The 20,198-nt window shown below is 45.3% G+C and overlaps 1 protein-coding gene across 1 annotated transcript in view; it reads right to left on the bottom strand.

The window, feature by feature from the left end:
• The window catches only part of LOC141993505 (protein eva-1 homolog C-like), a 54,594-nt gene that overhangs the window by 29,404 nt on the left and 4,992 nt on the right, over window positions 1–20,198 (bottom strand). Inside the window, exon 2 of the mRNA XM_074963048.1 lies at window positions 9,304–9,503. Coding sequence (XP_074819149.1) covers window positions 9,304–9,503 — 200 coding nt within the window. The remainder of the gene's footprint in view (window positions 1–9,303; window positions 9,504–20,198) is intronic.

Below are 20,198 nucleotides of genomic sequence, written 5' to 3'. Positions count from 1 at the left end.
CAATTGCCTATTGTGACCTCCCTGGGAGTTGCAACCCACCAGATGTGAAACTCTGCCTTAGATCATTAAGGAAGACAGCTGTAGCCTTCATAGTTCTATATACTGTGCAGTTTGGCTTTACCCCTGTGTGACATTTTTTCAGTCAACATAAGAGTGTTTTCATCCCAGACCATTTTGAATTGGATTTTCAATTCAAATTTCATGCAACCATATCAAATCCTTTGCTAAGATCCAAATCCATTGAATCTACTGCATTCCCTTTGCCACTAATTTTGCAATTCTAGCCAAAATCAAAAATAGCAAATTGATTAGACAAACCTACTCTTTAGAAAACCAACCTGGTTATTGGTCATGGTTCTGCTACTCTCTAGGTATCTGGTGACTTGCTCTTTTGGTATTTTAGCAGGGAAAGAAAGAACCAATTTTAATTTTACAAATTGTTCTGACATTTGTTTTACAGTTAACACATGGCTGCATCTGATTCTTGCCCTGTGAACCTACAGGTGTGTTGTGCTGAGCAAAATACATCATGTAGCTGCAGCAAATAGAGTTAAAAATCCTCACTTCCTATAAATTGTGCAGACAGCTTGTCTATGCAAAAGGATCTTCATATATTACGCAACTTCCCTGCACCCCTTCCATTTGGTTATACCTATTTGCTATGTCTGCTTTACGCATAAATTGATTTCAAGCTCTTTGATGTATGGATTATGTCTTCTCTAAGTTTGTACAGTGCCTAGTTCAGTCGGATCACAATCTACATGGAGCTTCTAGTGGTGTTTCCACTGACAGCTCACAGGGTTTTTCCTTTTGTTCCAGTGACAGAGCTGCCACTTTGTATAACAAGATGGCTAGTTCAAGTTCCACCCAAGGATAGATTTCTTCAAACAATTCAAGTGCCTCATATTGCAAAAGACGGAGAATTTGGAAAACAGGGCCACAGTGTTGCTGGACCTTGTATCTCTATATTAATCTCCTTAGCTTCCCAGGGAAAGGCATTCAGATGTACTGAACACTGTTGGGAACTTAGCTCATCAGCAGAGAGACCAAAGGGACCCTAGGCTAAGAAGAGATCCTGCACCATTCCAGAGTATTGCTGCTTTCTCACGCCTTGGCTCAGGGCTCTCCCGACCTGTTTCTTTTACTGCAGCCACTAGGCATTAGCAAATTCCAATTTAAAAGCCTGATAAGGCCTTGCACACAGTTTAACGAATGCCAGCTTATTCTTTCTGTCTTGCATTTAAATGCTGCATGCGCAGCTCCAGAGTCAGGACTGCACAGCTGCTTTTCACTAGTGGGTAAGTGATATACTCTCAACAGCACCGATTATTACAGGCACTGGCCTCTAGATGGCACTTCCTCCCTTCACAGACACAGATCAATAAGCAAACACAATTATTGGCTGCAGCTCAGTTGCTCCCTAAACGGAGTAGAATTTGGTCTTACAGAGAAATCCTTAAGTTAGATGCTGGCAGCACAAACACTGCAGCCAGAGACTATAACACAGCAGCTTTTTAGCTCAATAGCAGCAGCTCCAGAAAGCTATGGCTTGTAGCACTTGGTTTTATGCTGAAAGAAGGAACACTGACCAAGACACCAAGGTTAAGAGAAGAGTGCCCTGGGCGCTCTAACTCCCACATACACAGCCATTTGGAGATGGGTAGAAGGGACCAGTGGATGATGCCTTGACAGTGCAACACCCGCATAGAAATGCCCCACAGTCACAGCACTGGGTCGAAGCTCCAGACCTGAACTCATGGGACATGTAGGATTTGAGCCCGTGACTTCCTGGCCCAGAGCTGAGCAGGTTAGCATCAGGTATTTTAAAGGAGCAGTGCTCCAATGGGGCTAAAAACAGCCACGAACGTACCTAGAAAATAAATTCAGAGGTGGCTGTTGAGGAGTTCTGTGTGGATCGTTTCCAGCAAAGGATGGAGTTGGTTGCAGCATGCAGGATCTGAGCTGAACTAATCCAAGACTCATGGCATTAGTCATCCTGCGTGATCTCATTGATGGGCTGGAGCAGGCGCTCAAAATCCCCTTCTTAAAATACAACAACCAGTTTGAAAAGAAGTTTGGGGGTGATTGTCCCACGATGGAGGTGCTTCTGCTTTGGACTTCAATATGGTGAGTTCTTTGGGGGAAGACATTCCCCAGTCCCTCCACACTACTCTCAGCAGAGCCCATGCACCCCAGAGACATGGGGTTTAGCACACACAGAGAAGGCTCATTTTCACTGCAGTCTCTAGGTAAAATACTAGCTTTGCTGCAACCTCAGTCAATGGAAGCCCCATATAAGCAGCCAGAGCCAGGCCTGAGGTGGATCCAGGTTTGGAAGAATTATTTTAAGAGGACATTGTCAGCTCTTCCATTGAATAGGCAGAGCAAGCGGGAGCTTAGGGCAACAAACTCTGTACGAGCATTTGCAGAGCTCTCTAAGCTCCACGGTTCACCGGCTCTAGCGAGAGGTTTAGAAGAATCTGCAATAAGATGCTGGGGGTTGTTTCTAATGGGAGTGCCTGGGTGCCACAGCTTTGCAGAGGTCAGGGAAAAAAAGCCCACCCCAGAATGGCATTACTGAAAGCTTGGTAGCAGCTGGGAATGGCACTGGGAGACCCAGAAATAACCAAATCAGGGATAAGAACTGATCATCTGGTCTAACTCAATTTAATCTAAATTGATCTACTGAATTCTGAGCCTGTGGTCAACCCAAGAAGTGCTGGCCTGACACCTACAGCTGGCATTCACTCAGAGGACAGGGGAAAGATTTAGAACAGGGGTCAGCAACCTGTGGCACACGTGCCAAAGGCGGCACACCAGCTGATTTTTAGTGCCACTTTGCTGCCTGCCAGGGTCCTGGCCACTGGCCCCGCTAAGCCCACTGCTGGCCTGGATGGATGGATGGAACCCTGGGCCGGCAGCAGGCTGAGCAGGGCTGAGCGGCTCAGCGCACTGCTGGTCTGGGGTTCCATCTGGCACCCGCACAGCCAGTCTGGGGTTCCATCTGGCGGCCCCTGACAGCCGGGGTCCTGGCCACCGGCCCCACTCAGCCTGCTGCTGGCCCGAGGTTCTGCCCATCCAGGCCGGCAGTGGGATGAACGGGGCCAGCGGCTGGGATCCCAGACCTGCAGCGAGGGCAGCAGATGGAACCCCAGACAGGCAGCGCGCTGAGCTGCTCAGCCCGCTGCTGGTCTGGGGCTCTGTCCACTGGCCCCTGCTAGCCAGGGTTCTGGCCGCCGGCACTGCTTAGCCCGCTGCCAGTCTGGGGTTCCATCGGGGGGCCCCTGTAAATGTAAAATTTATTACTGGCATGTGAAACCTTAAATTAATTAGGACTTGGCACGCCACTTCTCAAAGGTTGCCGACCCCTGATTTAGAGAGTCAGGAGCCTATTTCTCATATATCTTACTCCAGTCTTTTCATAGATTCACAGATTCCAAGGCGGGAAGGGGCCTTCGTGATCATCTGGTCTGACCCCCTGTATAACACAAGCCAGGGAACATCCCCACAGTAAGTCCTAGAGCAGATCTCTTAGAAAAACATCCCTTCTTGTATTAACAATGGTCGGTGATGGAGAATCCACCACGACTCTTGGTACATTGTCCAGTGGTTAATTACTCACTGTTAAAAATGTACGCCTTATTTCTAGTCTAAATTTATCTAGCTTCAACTTCCAGCCATTGGATCATGTTAGACCTTCCTCTGCTAGACTGAAGAGTCCATTCTTAAATGTTTGTTCCCCATGGACTACTGACTAATCAAGTCACCCCTTAACCTCTGTTTGTTAAGCTAAATAGATTGAGCTCCTTGAGTCTATCACCATAAAGGCAGGTTTTCTAATCCTTTAATCATTCTCATGGATCTTCTCTGACCTCTCTCCAATTTATCAGCATCCTTCTTGATTTGTGGGCACCAGAACAGGACACAATATTCCAGCAATGGCCACATCAGTGCCAAGTATGGCTTCCTGGTTGCCTGCCCCCCCCCCCCTTTTTTTAAAGGAAAATGCTAAAACCAGAAAGGTCACATACAATAATCCCTTTCTATCTACTGATGCAACTTTAAATGTAACCAATATGGAACAATTCTTTGACATTCTCATCCTGAGCTAGCTTCCAAAGCTCCACCAATGGAGGCACATGTTGACAAGAATGATTTTAAAAGGACACTACCAGCCTGGGGCAGCACAGCTCTCCTATTTACTATGGGGAGAACAAGTGGAAGCCTAGGGCAAAACATTCTGTATTAGCACTTACAGATCCCCATGTACAATGAGGGGTTAGTACTGAACTTAGCCATGAAACCACAGCTGAAAGGAACATGTGCAGGCAAAGAGGCTTTAGAGTCCCAGACACTGCAAAATGTATGTGAGCTGCTGTTACACTTCTGGGTCTCTCTATTACTCTGTGTCTCTCTTCTACTGCAGTGCCCATTCAGACTCTTTCAGGTGTCCGTTGTCTCTAAGACCAGTGCTGGCAAGAGCCTACACTAGATATGATAATAGAAAAATGTCACATGAAATCCTAGGCCTCTGACAGGACTCCACTGTCTGAAGGCTGTGTACCCAATCAGGTCATTCCGATCTGGTGTTATATCTGCCTGCATCTTTCAAAGCATACTGCACTGGTTTCAGGGTGACCCCACACACCAAGACAAGACAATTTGCCAAAGCCTGATCTTTATGGCTAGCCCAGAAGGCAGGCAGCCTGGGAGATCAGGGATGCTTAGTAGAAGTGATGAGATGCAAAGGTAGACTTGGCAATGAGAGTGTTTGCTACCGCTCTGGAGACAATCCTGGATCAGTTCAGGGCTAGATCCCAGCAGACAAGCCAGGGACCCTGCAGTGAGGAAGGATGGTCCAGTGATTAGTGCATTTGTCTGGGCTGGGAGAGATCTGGGTTTGATTCTCTCCTCTGCCACTTGTGACTGCAGGCAAACTCCTTAATCCTCACTTTGTAAAATGAGACTCATAGCCCTGCCCTGCCTCACAGAAGGCTACTAAGATAAGTGTATTACTGATTCCCATGGTGGGGCCAGATAGAAACCTGCAGTGTATACCTGTGCTGTGCTGAAATCCAGAGTGGTGTCTCTGATAGCTCTGCAGCCCGTAGGAGGGTGAGAAAGTGCTCTCTATAATTGTGAGGTGTCTCTTACTCATTGTACTTAGCCCTAGGGTGACCCTGTCTGGATGACCTCGGTGGGGTGTCACCAGTGCTGTTATTTACATACCATTTCTTTGGTTCTAACCCCATCATCTTGTGTACATGAGATAACTGGAGGCTTGAATGACTTCATGGATCTAGCATAGGGACTTCCCTTAAAGGGTCGGCAGCCTTCTGACCTCATGAGAGAGGCAGTTGGGGGAAAAGGGCACATACCCCGGAGCACTTTGTTTAGAAAGCCCCCTAAGAAATGCCCTGCATGCTGGTTGTGGTGAGTAAGGGAAAGTCAGTGGGCCCCACGAGTGGCAGGAATAGGGGACTGATGGATACAGGCCATAAAGACAAATAACTCAATAAGCCTCCAAACCTGGTGACTCGTTCCCTCTACACTGTATCTGTAATGACACGAATGGAAAACAACTTTGACCCATTTCACTCTTAAGCCTCAATACCTTAAGTCAACAGACCTTACTTCAGGGGCCCCTACTCCAACACTAGGGGTTGACTGCTCCCAGCGGCTGCTACTCCCCATGGACCAGATGACTTCCAGAGCTGCCCCTGGGGCCGCTGCTGCTCGGGCAGTCCCCGGGGCACCCCGGGAACCATGCTCAGGTGCTCCCCAGAGCCAGGCACACCAACTGGTGCATGGGCGCTCCCCGGAGCCAGCTGCTGGGGCCGCCCAAGCAGCGGCCGGTGCGGCCAGCCCTGGGGATGGCCTGAGCAGCTGGCCCTGGGGCCGTTCCAGCAGTGGCCGGTGCGGCTGGCCATGGGGCACCGGAGCATGGTTCCCGGGGTGCCCCGGGGACTGCCCGAGCAGCAGCGGCCATCTGCTCGGGTGGCCCTGGAGTCAGCCGTACCAGCTGCTCCGGAAGTCCTGGACGTCACAGAAAGTCACGGAATCCGTGACTTCTACGACCTCTGTGACAGCATCACAGGCTTATCCATGATTAAAATGATCAGCGGCTGGACCAAATGATACTTCCTAGTTTGCATACTTGGACTGGCCAGGGAAATTCAGTCCCTGGAGGGAACCAGGGAGTTACTCACACCCTCCTCTAGCTGGGTCGATGGGCCCAGAGTGTTGTAACTAAAGAGAGGCTCAACACAAGGGCAGCTCAGGCTGATGTGAGGCGTTTGATGGGGAACAAAAGTTGGGAATGGAAAGCCCAGCCCATGGGTGAAAAGCCTTTGGTATGTTTATTAAGTCAAAAGTGAAATGGCAGAGAAAGAACTAGAGCTGCTGGGCTGGGGAATCTTCCAAAGAGACAAAGCTACTGTAACTAGTTGTGTGATTTATGCTCATTATCAGCACCATTATTTTCACTGAAATCAGGTTGGTTTCCAGAGAACCAGGAAAGTTGGTTGATTCTGAGGGGTGAGGGGATTGCCCCAGCGGTCACCCATGTTAGGAGTGGTGATGGATAACTATGCTAACTCTGAGCTATGGGGAGAGGTAACACTGCTATCCCCTGTCTGCCTCATTCCTTATTCCATTCATGACTCAGGGAACATGACATCCAGGGCACTCCTAACTGCCTATGGAGGGTTGCTCTTATTATTGAGGCATGTACTATGAAAGGTTCAGTCTGAGGTTATAAGGAAGGTTCCAATCAGCTCTTAGTTCTCCTGTGCTGCTCTGCCCACCTCTTGCTCTAATATTCTCTGTAAGTCCAGCTGCCCTTGGCAGCCAAAGGCACAAATACTAAAGGGTCACAGCACACTTACTAAAAATTGCTGACGTTCTCATTTTTACCATATAATTATAAAATAAATCAATTGGAATATTGTACTTACATTTCAGTGTGATACTTGAGCCTGTTTTTCACTTGTGAGCCTTGTCTGAAGCCCAAGCCCTGCTGTCCAGGGCTGAAGCCCTGGTTGTCACCCACTGATTTCAGCCCTGCACTTGCAAGCCCGTCCCATGACCCCCCTGGAGGCTGCAAACCCCAGGTTGAGAAACACTGATCTAGATGAGTTGAGTACCCCCTGGAAGACCTTTGACTACCCCCAGGGGTACACGTACCCCTGGTTGAGAACCACTGCTTTAAGTTTTGCATAAGTAAAATACAATTAAAAGACACACACTTCTAGCATACACTTGTTAAATACTATGCTAGACTACACTACACTAAAATTATATTAAAACTGGCAAGCTTACTTTATAAATTCATTGGTATCCCTTTATATCACTACTGCTGCTGTGATAAATCTTTTAGTATTCTTCTTTAATCGCTGTTCAGCTCCTGGTCAGTCAGCTCTGCTCTGCTCCAGTTTTCTTTTCTCTGTCTCTCTCTGCAGCAGCTTTTCTGACTTCTTTCCTTTGGCTTCTCTTGCTGGTTTCCAGTTCAGCCGTCTGCTCCCGACTGAATCTCTCTCTGACTCAGACTCCAAAACTGCCTGGTGGCAGCTGGCCTTTTATGGTGCACTGTGGCTCTCTCCTAATATGCCTTTCTATTCTTATCAGCAATTACCTCACTCACACATGCCCAGTATCAACCACTTCTTTAGGAAATGTAAATTTCAAAGATTTAAATACAGAGAGATCATGGTTTTTAATTTACTGGGGCTAATACAGAATGAAAGGAAATCATTGTTATCCTTTGACTCTGGGTACTCGAGTCATGTATGGTGGAGGTGAATACCTAAGTCCTTATTCTTTTCACCCAAGAGATTCTTCGAGAGGTGCTTTTATTGTGTGGAGTCCAATGGCAAAACAATTTTTAAACCTGGTTAAATACTTCCTTAACATTGCACTTTGCTGGGAAGAGATCTGCCTTCATGTGGGCTTATGAAGGAAAGACATTGTGTGCCAAAAAATCAGAAAGCCAGATAGAGGCACAGGTTCTTTGACATTAGTAGCAGCTAACTTTTCATTCTGGGTATGGATAGTGTCACCATTTTAAGGAGGGGTGTCTGGATAAGAAACTAGGAGATATGTTGGGGTTTTAAAGCAACTGAACCGCCCCCACCCCACTAGGTTCTGACAACTACTGTGAAAATTGTTTGAGGTGGGAGGCATCCTCTAACCATCTGGAACAGGCAGTGACTTTTCTGACACCAGTTAGATCCTCGTCACAATCACAGTGGAATGTTTTTATTTAGTGACAGGCCATTTATCACCATTTACAGCAAGCTGATCTTCATCCTTTTCATTTAGTAGAAACATTCTTGACTGTCCCAGCTGACATATCAGGGAGTCAAAATGGAGCCATGAGCCTAGACTGATCCTGGGTCTCTGATCTCATGAGCCAGGGGACTTTATACTTGTGAAATTTAATTGCCTCCTGTTGGCTTATCTTGGGGATTGGATGCAGCTGGGTTTTGCTATTGAACTGAGAGCTCTGACTTGTTTTGTAGCTGAGCCTGTGGTAACACCACTGAGCTCCTTTTTACTCACCATCACCTCCTTGTTCTAGATTCACCAAGTGCCTAATACAGTGTATTAGGGATTATTAGTTACTTTGTTTTGGAAAACAATACTGCCTGTGTCAATTACTTTATCTGAAGGCTATATCCATGTCCTTTAGCGTTTCCTTAACAACCCTGGAAACTTATACCTCGGGAAGGACAGTTTAAGGGGGGTAGGTTATTATAGCGGCATCCCCAAAATCAATTTTTTGGGGTTACACGGTCACTGGACCATCCTTCCTCTCTGGGTTAAGCCCTAACATGGACAAATTTCTCACAATTAATTTTTTGTATGCCTATTCCAAAATTCCTCTTGGTTAAAATAAATCTGTAATGCCTCTTCCTAGGTTTATATCCTCAAATGCAGTTCCAGGAGGTGAACCCCACCCAGTCCATCACAGAAGTCCCATTGTCAGTACCTTTCATCACTCCACTGGTAAAATAGCACCCTGAATTCCTTCTGCATGTATAGGTAAGGGGCAGGGCTTCACTACAAGGTCCCAAACCACCCACCATTTTTTAGGATGGGACCTGAGGCTACAATGTTTGAGGGCCAGTTGGCAGATGTAGGGGCACTTTGGGGGGACCCTGATCAGACAATCTGATCTCCCTTGCCTGAACCCAAGAGTATCCCATGTCACCCTGAACACCTCCATGCATGGTACTGCCCTGGTTTCCTGCAGTCCCTTGGAATGTTGTTACTTGTGAATTTCAAGGATGTTTTTGCTTTTACCTGGCGGGCTGTGGCAGACACACACATGATGCTCTCACCAGAGATATTGCCAGTGCTTGGGCAGAGGTTCTGGCTGGGCACTCGACGCCCATAAAATGCAGATAGGATGCTAATGGAGGTCTTGTGGGGACAAATGACTCCCAGTTGCTCCCCATCACAGGCGTGAGCTGTGTGGTTCTTCAGCACCTTTTGAAGGTAACCTGAGAGGAGTAAAACACACAGATGTTGTATGCAGGGTCGTTGTAGCCATGCTAGTCCCACCTTGTCCCTATAAAACATAGAGAGTCATTAGAGCTGGAAAGTGTTAGAGCCGCAGGGAATGAGAACACAGCCTCCAGACTCCTGGCAGTGGGGGGAGGAAGGTTCAAGACCCAGTTGGAGGAGATGGCCCTGAAGTATCCCAGGCAAATGCAAACTCAGGAAAGGAGGGAGATATTGTGGCAGGGAGGGGAATGCACTTTTCTGCCAGGCAGGGGGAGGGGAATATTGTACCAAGGTCTATACCAGCAGTTCTCAAACTATGGGTCAGGACACCAAAGTGGGTCACAACCCCATTTTAATGGGGTTGCCAGGGCTGGCATTAGACTTGCTGGGGCCCAGGGCCAAAGCCTGAGCCCTACCACCCAGGGCCAAAGCCAAAGCCTGAGGGCTCCCATCATGGTTGGCGGGGCTCAAGTTACAGGCCCCCTGCCTGGGGATGAAGCCCTTGGGCTTTGGCTCCCGTGCCTGGGCCAGTGGGGCTTGGGCTTTGGCTTTGATCCTCCCCACCTGGGGCAGCAGAGCTTAGGCGGGCTCAGGCTTTGGTCCCCACTCCTGGGGTCATTTTTGTTGTAGTAATTTTTGTTGTCAGAAGGGGGTCACAGTGCATTGAAGTTTGAGAACCCCTAGTCTACACTAACGGTTGTCCAAAGTGGGATAAAAGTAATAAAAACCAGCTCAGCCACTTGGAAAGAATAAGCAAGAGTTGGAGACAAACATTTGGGTTTTTTTAACCTGTCTTTAAGCTAAAAGAACCAATTGGGGGTTTTCAAGGTTTTTGGTGACATAACAAATTTACTGTAGAAACAGACCAAGATGGTTCATAGATTCATAGCTTCTAAGGCCAGGGGGGACAATTATAATAATCTAATAGTTTTCATAACAGACCACAGAAATTCACCAGCAGCACTTGCCTCAAGCCCAATCACTTGTGGTTGAACTAGATCTTATCATTAAGAAAGACGTCCAGTCTTGACTTAATGACACCAAGTGAAGGAAAACGCCCCACATCCCTTGGTGAGCTGTTGTGATGGCTAATTATTCTCACTGTTCAAAAGTTACACCTTATTTCCACTTCAATTTTTCTAACTTGAACTTACAGCCATTGGATCTTGTTACACCTTTGCCTGCCAGATTAAAGAGCCCTGTAGTATCAGATATATTATGTGCAGGTACTTATAGACCAAGATTAAGTTGCCTCTAGAGACACAATGCACTGGCACTCAGGGAATCGGAGTTCAGATCACCAGCTCTTCCACAGCCAGTTCCTCACATTGTTCTCCTATTCCCCAGCTGAGCAGAGGGCTTGGGACACTGAGGAGACATCAAGTTTGCTCTGGAGGGACCTGCATTAAGACCTCTCCAAGGTCACTTCTACATTAAAAAAAATGTAAGCCAGGCCTTATCCTGAGAAGACTATCACAGGAAGTGGCCATGTCCAGGCCTCATTTACACAGGAGTAAATCAGGAATAACTCACACTAATGTATAATTCTGCCAACTTTGGTGAAGGGGAGAATTAGGCCCTTCACTTTTTAGCTTCTTCCCCTTCCCCTCATCACTGGTATTCAGCTCTTTACAGCAGAGAATGAGATGTGCTCAGTCTGACATGAAAGCTTCTACAGAAGCATTTCCCCATGACTGAAGCTCCAGCCCTGTGTCTAAAGTACATGGCTTGTGTCAGGGAGCTTTTGCTTATCAGCCAGCTGAGCAGCGGTGGTTTCACTGAGAACAAGAGAAGCAGCAAGGAGGCAAAGTTAAGAAACCATGAAAGCTTGGTTCTAGATATTGAGGGGCCAGTGCTCCACACATGAAGTTTTCAGGTCTCACATGGGTCATTCCTCACCCCGCTCTTCTCTCTTTGCAGTTCCACTACTCATACTATATCTCCCTCATTGGGTCCCACTCAGCTAAACAAGGAAATAAAACCAGAGTAAGTTACAATTGCCTCCCTCCCAGTTCTCTGTGCCATTTGCAATGATTAATTTAATGACATAGACCTACTAAGTGAAGGACCATGTGGAGAGGCTCCCCCATGTAGATCCCTGACCTCATTAACATGTGATCCTGTGCTACGGAAGTCAAGGGGATCATTGGCAGTGAGCTGTACAGTAGCAGAATCTGACCCTCAGAGGGCACCAAAGCAGCAAGAGCTACAGGGCTTAAAACCAGCCAAAGCCACAGCACAGCATTGAGGGCCACTTTCAGTTCCCCTTACCATGCACACTTCAGCCTGAGTATATCCTGACACTCATGACTGTGGCCAGACTTTGAAGGAAAGGTCCCTAGGGAACCCTCCCTACTTCACGTCTCACGAGCCCATATTTAGACAGACACCTATATGCTCCATTCCAGAGGTCAGCACTGTCCCGCGTTCAATGGGGCGCCAATGCCCCCCGACACTGCACTTTTTGCAGCCATTGTGGGCAAGGCCAGGTATACTGTGCAGGCGTTGGGCCTACATCCAGTATAAAGGTCTCTTGGTTTCTATGACAATCTTGGGGGTCAGGCTGAAAAATCCACAACAGCTGGAGGTGAATTACAAAAACAGGAGCTCCTTATGTTGTTAAATATGACAATGAATATAATCCAGTCTGGGTACCAGGTTATTTCATGCAGTTAATTTCACTCAGCCCCTGAAGATCAGTTCTCAGTGCATGGCAGATACTGCCATGTAAGCCTCAGCAGTGGGGAAGAGGGAGGTTTTGGTAGCTGAGGAGGCGGCAGTTGGGGCTTTTGGCTGCGTGGAAGGTGATGGTGGCAGAGTGGGATTGTGGGATGAGCACAGTAGCTGGATGTTGGTGCTAAAAGGGCCAGCAGTGAAATAGCAACCACATTAACTATTTAAGTGGTCTTCAGTGGGTTTCAGAGTTAACACTGCAGCTCAGCTCTCTTGTTTAAGACTGTCAGGCTGTCTAAGGCAAGACTGCATCCGCTTACACTCAATTTTCTTCTGGCAGGTTTTCTTTGCAACCATTTTGGGGTGGGGTTGATTATTCATAATGGAAGTTACAATCTTTAGTGCATTTCTCTGGCAAGGGGTGGACATTGACAAATGCTGCAATTGAAGAATCATGAAATACATAGCGCCCTGACCGTGAGTGACTTGCCCTCTCCCCGCCCAACGTACATCGTACTGGGCTTTTGATTAGATTTCTTCATATTGCCCCCCATCAAAATTCATTGCCAGGTCGAGGGGGAGGAAATCTGGCTGTGAGTTGCCTTCCCCACAGCTTGTGATTCGCAGGGAGCTTCCCCTTCTCTGATGCTTGCTGAGGGAAGGAACCATGTCCTCTAGTACCAGCACTGGCCATTAATTACTGAGGTTGTATGAAACTCCTGACGTATCAAAGCCCGTCCCACCCTTATCTCCTTCTTTGTAGGCTGATCTCACACCAGCTCCCCGAAATCCTTCCCTGGCAGTACTGTCCTGCCCCATGGAAGGATGGTGAAGGATTGTGTGTAAACCCTGAGGGATCCTTTACATACCTACGGCACATGCCTGAGCTTGGGGATTTAATAGCGAGGGTGGGTAGTGAATTGGTCAACCTAATGCCAACTTCCCTTCTAGGTTTTAGGCCTTGTCTACACTGGAATTTCAACCCCTGATGTAGCTGCATCTCTGTCTGCAGGAGTCTGCACTATTTACACCAGTGCAGATCTCACCAGACTGGCTACATGAGGCATTTGTAGACAAGGCCTTAGAGATCCACAAACCAGCAGCACCCCAGATTTACAAGCAAGAGTCAAAGTCTAAGAAACACTTGGCCTAGTCTATGACTCTGAGTAAAGGAGTCAATTGACCAGATTATTTTTCACTCACTGGTCTGAGAAGCTCTGAATTCACAGCTGGTGAAGGATCTGGAGAGCCGTGTGGCGGGGCTGTGTACATCCAGCTATCCCCCATCCCTCCAACTGAGCTATCTGGGGAGAGAGCTGCCATCCACACTGAGTGTATCCACACCTGCTCTCTGAATCCATCCAGAAACACTGGTACCAGGCTCTGCTGCACAATGGACTCTTTTACCTTCCCGGTACTCAGCGCTAACCCTTTGATGTCTGGCGTCAGAGCTCCTCATAGTGCAGGGTTTCCTGTATGCAGACTCGCTCCGGGCCCCACAGGGTTAATTTTACACTTGGACACATCAGCAGATTTTTTGATCATTTTCTTTCCTTCTCTTTTCATTGGTGAGAGAAGAATAACAGTCTGAAATCTGTCCCTGGAGGGCCTCGGCGTTTCACGGCTGGTTCGTTCATCTTAATGCCACTACAAAGAAGAAAACGAGAACGGAAGGGAGGAGGACGGAAATGCAACCAAGAGGGCAGCGGATCAACCGCTTTGGTGGGGTCCCTGCAAAGCCCACCTCCCCCAGAGGAGAAGCAATGGCATTCCTTGGAATGGGCGCTGGTTCCAGGAAAGAACAGTGCTGGACCAACAAGGGCGAAAGAGGGAAGCTCTTGGGGTACTGGTATCCACTGAGAGAGGGGGACAGGATCAACAAGGCCACAGAGCAACATTCAGCCCTTGGAAAAATACTGCTCTTCAAGGGTCCCCCACAGAGTACAGTGGTTCGAGCATGTAATAGGGTTGCCTAGAGGCCCCAATTAGGATCAGATCCAATTTGTTCTAGGCACTGCACATACCTGCTAAGAGGCCACCCCTACTCCAAAGAACTTATGTTCTAAAGAGATGAGACAAACAAAGTGTGGGAGAAAGCATTGTACAGATGGGGAAACTGAGGCAAAGAGAGATTAAGTGACTTGCCAAAAGCCATGCAAAGTGGTGGTGGTAGAGCCAGAAAATGAATCCAGGGTTCCTAATTCTGAGCCTGGTACCTTATGCGTCAACATTTAATTTAGTGCTGTGAAACAAGACGGACTGACAGCCCCAAAGACCAAAGTGTTCCACTGAGCCAAAGGATGATGGCAGTGCCAATTTGCCCCATTGGGGCCACTCTTCGTAGCCCATTCAGTCAGTTGGGCTCCCTGTGCCACTGCCTGAAAGAGGCCAATTACTGTAAATTAATGTGGGCACCTCTCCATCAAAAGCTAGACACAGTGCACGAGTTCATGTCACAAGCAATGTATCAATAGCCAGCAGAATACAGGTGTCCATCGACCAGTGAACCACAGGTCAGAGTGTGCCTCCAGGGCACCACAGCAAATACCCTTTAAGTGTAGGTGGCAAGCAGAGGCTCAAGTTGATTGGTGGAGGAGGGTTCTGATCGGTGAGATACAAAACAATAGCCCACCCAAGTTAGAACTTACTGCTAAGGTGCTTAACCAGCAACAGTAATAATTCCTGGCAGAGGTGTGTCATTGATACACCAAGGAGGAAAATGCACTGTGATAGGTGAATCTAAAAGCCCGACGCTGCCAAAACCTCCGGATTCAGCATCCAAAGAAATATTGGCATTTCTCTGTAAAATGCAGGGTGCTGGGAATTGTATAACAAGACAGATATGTACAATACACCACAGTCCATGGGGTTTCATTTTTGTAAGGAAACACACTGACCTTGGCTGTACAGCTGAAAATCTGCTAAGCACAGCGATAAACCCAAAATATCACTTATTTTTAGAAATATTCATCATCTTGATGCGTAGTCACAGTTGTAAGCATGTCATATTCCCTTCTAGATAAGCACATATACTCATAATCACATGCTCTTCTCCTGCATGCTTCCCTCCTCTTAATTCACTTTCTCACTGTTGTCTCATCTGCACAAAGGTCCAGTTGTACAAAAATGTATGCATCTGTTTAACTTAATGCACACGAGCAGTCCATTGAAGTCATTGGGACTACTTATGATTGTATGATTTTGCAGGATGACCAGCTTAGATTGTAAGGTCTTCAGGACAGAGACTCAGTCTTTATCTATATTGTAAAATATATGCCAAGCACATCTATGATTCTATATAGGTTATAAATGATAATGTTAATAATTATTACGTCTTGGTGTTCTAGGTAGTATAGTCCAAACAGCATTGCCTATGCTAAAAAGAACTAGGATTAGAACTACCATTACATTAATAGATTTTAAAGTCAGAAGATACATTTTTATCAATGACTTGGAAGTAGGGCTGTCGATTAATAGCAGTTAACTCAAGCGATTAACTAAAAAAAATTAATCACGATTAAAAAGATTAATCGCGATTAATCGCAGCTTTAATCACACTGTTAAACAATAGGATACCAATTGAAATTTATTAAATATTTTGGATGTTTTTCCACATTTTCAAATATATTTATTTCAATTACAACATAGAATACAGAGTGTACAGTGCTCTTTTTATATTATATTTATTACAAATATTTGCATTGTAAAAATGATAAAATAGTATTTTTCAATTCACGTCATACATGTACTGTAGTGCATTCTCTTTATCATGAAAGTACAACTTACAAATGTAGATTTTTTTTGTTACATAACTACACTCAAAAACAAAACAATATAAAACTTTATCGTCTACAAGTCCACTCAGTTCTAGTTCTTGTTCAGCCAATCGCTAAGACAAACAAGTTTGTTTATATTTATGGGAGATAATGCTCCCTGCTTCTTATTTACAATGACACCTGAAAGTGAGAACGTGGCACTTTTGTAGCCGGCATTGCAAGATATTTATGTGCCAGATATGCTAAACATTTGTATGCCCCTTCATGGTTTGGCCACCATTCCAGAGGATATGCTTCCATGCTGATGATGCTCGTTAAAAAAATTATGCATTAATTAAAAATTTGTGACTGAACTCCTTGGGGGAGAATTATATGTCTCCTGCTCTGTTTTACCCACATTCTGCCATGTGTTTCATGTTATAGCAATCTCAGATGATGACCCAGCACATGTTGTTCATTTGTCATTGCAGATTTGACAAAAAGCAAAGAAGGTACCAATGTGAGATTTCTAAAAATAGCTACAGCACTTGACCCAAGGTTTAAGAATCTGAAGTGCCTTCCAAAATCTGAGAGGGACTAGGTGTGGAGCATGCTTTCAGAAGTCTTAAAAGAGCAACACTCCAATGCGGAAACAACAGATCCTGAATCTCCAAAAAAGAAAATCAACCATCTGCCAGTGGCATCTGACTCAGATGATGAAAATGAGCATGCATCGGTCCACACTACTTTGATTCATTATCAAGCAGAACCTGTCATCAACATGGACATATGTCCTCTGGAATGGTGGTTGAAGCATGAAGGGACATATGAATCTTTAGCGCATCTGGCACATAAATATCTTGCAACACCAGCTACAACAGTGCCATGCGAATGCCTGTTCTGACTTTCAGGTGACATTGTATACAAGAAGCGGGCAGCATTATCTCCCGCAAATGTGAACAAACTTGTTTGAGTGATTGACTGCACAAGAAGTAGGACTGAGTGGACTTGTAGGGGCTACAGTTTTATACTGCATTAAAAAACAAAGTAGTTATTTTTTGTACGTAATTCTTCATTTGTAATTTCAACTTTCATGACATAGAGGTTGCACTACAGTACTTGTAATGGGAGAATTGAAAAATACTATTTATTTTATCATTTTTACAGTGCAAATATTTGTATTCAAAAATAAATATAAAGTGAGCAATGTACACTTTGTATTCTGTGTAATCAATATATTTGAAAATGTAGAAAACATCCAAAAATATTTAAATGGTATTCTATTATTGTTTAACAGCACGATTAATCATGCAATTAATTTTTTTATTGTGTGATTAATTTTTCTTAATCGCTTGACAGCCCTGGTTGGAAGAAAACAAAATCATCACTGGTTTCAGAGTAGCAGCCGTGTTAGTCTGTATTCGCAAAAAGAAAAGGAGTACTTGTGACACCTTAGAGACTAACCAATTTATTTGAGCATGAGCTTTCGTGCTCAAATAAATTGGTTAGTCTCTAAGGTGCCACAAGTACTCCTTTTCTTTTTGCAAAATCATCACTGTTAAAGTTTGCAGATGAGACAAAAACTGGGAGAGGAATAAACAATGACAAGGACAGGTCACTGACTTAGAGAGAGTGGGATCACTAGGTAAATTAGATGCAAGCAAACAATGTGCATTTTAATGCAGCTAAACGTAGATGTATACATCTAGGAACAAAGCATGCAGGCCACACTTACAGGCTGGGGGACTCTATCCTGGGAATCAGTGACTCTGAAAAAGATTTGGGGGCTGTCGTGGATAATCAGCTGAACAGGAGCACTCAATGTGATGCTGTGGCCAAAAGAGCTAATGTAATCCTGGGATGCATCAACAGGGGAATCTAGAGTAAGACTAGAGAGGTTATTTTACCTCTCTGCTTGGCATTGGTGCAACCACTGCTGGAACACTGTGTCCAGTTCTGGAGTCCACAATTCAAGAAGGATGTTGATAAATTGCAGAGGGTTCAGAGAAGAGCCACGAGAACAATTAAAGGATCAGAAAACCTACCTCAGAGTGATAGACTCAAAGAACTCAATCTTTTTAGTTTGACAAAGAAGAGGTGACTGGATCACAGTCTACAAGTATATACAGGAGAAACAGATATTTAATATGTGCTCTTCAGACTAGCACAGAAAGGTCTAACACAATTCAGTGGCTAGAGATTGAGGCTGGACAAATTCAGACTGGAAATAAAGCATAAATTTTAACAGTGAGAATAATTCATCCTTGGAATAATTTATCAAGTGTCATTGTGGATTCCGCATTGCTGACCATTTTAAAATCAAGATTGGATGTTTTTTCTAAGAAATCTGCTCTAGGAATTATTTTGGGGCAGGTCCCTGGCCTGTGTTATACAGGAGGTCAGACTAGATGATCACAATGGTCCTTTGGACCTTGGAATCAATTAATCTGACCTTCTGCATAATCCTGCTTATAGACATTCATCCACTGATTCCTGTAGTGGATAGACTTATTCTTTCCAACTATGTAAGTCAACCCTAACAAGCTCAATAATTTTGGGGCATTTAAAACATACCAGGCCAAATTCAGCCCAGGTGTAAGAATGCACCAATGTACTTGACTTATGAGCCAAATCCTGAAGTCAACAGAGTCACTAGGGATTTACACTGGTGTAACTGAACACAGAATTTGGCCCTTTGCAACCATCGACTTCAGTGTGGCTGCACTAGAACTGGGAGAAATTTTTTGGTCGAATAGTAAATTCACCAGAAAAATGCAGCTTTGTGGTGACCAAACTATTTAAATCTTGATTTAAAGACTTCAATTTACAGAGAACCCACCATTTACTCTAGTTCAAACCAGCAAGTGACCCTGACCCCACACTTCAGAGGAAGCAAAACCCCTCCATGGTCTCTGCCAATTTGACCCAGGGGAAAATTCCTTCCTGACCCCAAATACAGCAACCTGTTAGACACTGGGCATGTAGGTGAGACCTGTTAGGAGAATGTGAAATAAATAGGGTAGAGACTAAACAATAATCTTGCTTCTGGCCTTGCTTTTAGTTTAAACTGGCTGAATAAGCAAGCAAGAAAATATAAGTGAAAGTACAAGGCTGCACTCCCCCCTCCCACCGCAAGTGGGTAGCCTTGCCTTTCAGTAACAAGAGAAGATAAGGGGCTAATCAAGCAGCGGGAGGGTATAAGAAGGAGACGCAAAGTCTGCAAGAAAGTGACCATGGCCAAAAGAAACCCTGCTCCTTACCCCTCCCATCAGGTACAAAAGAGGTAGTCTCATCCGCCCTAGACTCAAGACCTTCCAGAACAGAACAGACCATATATTGGAAGGGGTGGTACCAGGGGAGGGGAACTAAAAATATAATTAAGTTTGCCAAGAAGCGGGGGAAGAGGGAGCTCCATCAGTGTGCAAAGCCAGGGCTTAGGAGAAGAAGGGGGTACTATTAGCATATTGAACTGTAGTTGGGGGAGGGGAAAAGGAAAACTCTATCAGCGTATAGAGATAGCCTAACTGGTGTGAAGGGCTTTGGAATATGCTGGCTTGCTTAACCCCATAAACCCACTGAACTGCTTGCAGACTGGACTCTGGACGGTTATTTTCCAATGAACTGTGTCTGGGAACTGAGAGGAGCTGGATTCCCGCCAACAAGACCTACTACCAGACACCTGGGAAAAAATAATCTGTAGTAACTCAGAGTCCTTCCCACCTAATGTCCCATCTCCAGCTGTTGGAGTGCCTACATTAGCAAGATTTGGCCCAGTGAGCACATATTATTACATTTGCTGTAATAAATTATTCAGGACCCAGAACCATAAGTTATTTAAAAAACAACCCTTAAATAGCAAGATTCAAAGGGGGATTGGACATTTATACAAATAACAAGATTATGGAAACAGCAGAATTAATGATAAGAACAAGAATATAGGAAGGGATATAAAACTTCCTGCTTCAGGGTTTAAGACAACCTCTAACTATTAGGGATCAGGAAGAGATCTTTCTGGGGGACAGCTTATCACCCAACCACCTACTGCAGAGTTTCTTGTACCTTCCTCTGAAACAGGGTGGATTTGATTTAAATCAAATTGATTTAAATCATGATTTAAATCACTAGTCAGGAAGACTAGATTTTATCATGGATTTCTACATAAAAGTGCATTCTTGTTGGTTGTTGTAACCTTAATACATATTCTTCACAACTCAGAGATAGATGTAGGTTTCATTTTTAGAAGGTACACACTATACATTTTTA

Source organism: Natator depressus, chromosome 9 (assembly GCF_965152275.1).
Source record: "Natator depressus isolate rNatDep1 chromosome 9, rNatDep2.hap1, whole genome shotgun sequence".
Lineage (NCBI taxonomy): Eukaryota > Metazoa > Chordata > Testudines > Cheloniidae > Natator > Natator depressus.
The sequence above is the reverse complement of the archived record's forward strand: the minus strand, read 5'-3'. Positions and strand labels throughout refer to the sequence as shown.